At 69.5% G+C, this 495-nt stretch overlaps 1 protein-coding gene across 1 annotated transcript in view; it reads left to right on the top strand.

Moving 5' to 3' along the window:
- Nucleotides 1-116, top strand: part of NCAPH2 (non-SMC condensin II complex, subunit H2) — a 16,582-nt gene extending 16,466 nt beyond the window's left edge. The window contains exon 18 of the mRNA XM_009886311.1: nt 12-116. Coding sequence (XP_009884613.1) covers nt 12-116 — 105 coding nt within the window. The remainder of the gene's footprint in view (nt 1-11) is intronic.
- Nucleotides 117-495: the final 379 nt, after the last annotated feature.

The following is a 495-nucleotide window of genomic DNA, read 5'->3' as shown; positions in this document are numbered from 1 at the left end:
TGTCGCCGGAGCCGGGCCTAGAGCAGGCAGTGGACACGCTGCGGTTGCGGCTCCTCACCCACGAGCGGCCGCACGAACGCTTCCACACCTTCCAGCCCCCTTCCGCCTGCCCCTGAGCCAGATCCCCCCCCAACACACCCACCCCCCCGGCAATAAACCCCCTCTTTGGTAATGGCTCTGCTGTCCTAGGGGGCACAGGGAGGGAAAAGCCCCGTCCCTTGGGGCTGGCACCCTCCCTCCTTCTGGGGATGGTCTTGGGGGGCTGCAGGGGTCCCTCCACGTGCCTACTTGGGGCCTCCCTCCCTGCAGGACAGTGCTGGGGGGCAGCAGGGGGTGGGGAAGGGACAGAGAGAAGGTGCTGGGGGGTGGCAGCCTCCCTCCCCCCCCCTCTATGGAACGGCCTTGGGGAGTGACAGGGGGTGACGGTCCCTCCGCCTGCCTACCTGGGGCCCCTCTCCCCCTGAGCGGTGCTGGGGGCCAGCAGGGGATAGTGGG

The sequence above is a fragment of the Charadrius vociferus genome, unplaced genomic scaffold, assembly GCF_000708025.1.
Source record: "Charadrius vociferus isolate BGI_N301 unplaced genomic scaffold, ASM70802v2 scaffold2695, whole genome shotgun sequence".
Taxonomy (NCBI): domain Eukaryota; kingdom Metazoa; phylum Chordata; class Aves; order Charadriiformes; family Charadriidae; genus Charadrius; species Charadrius vociferus.
The sequence above is the reverse complement of the archived record's forward strand: the minus strand, read 5'-3'. Positions and strand labels throughout refer to the sequence as shown.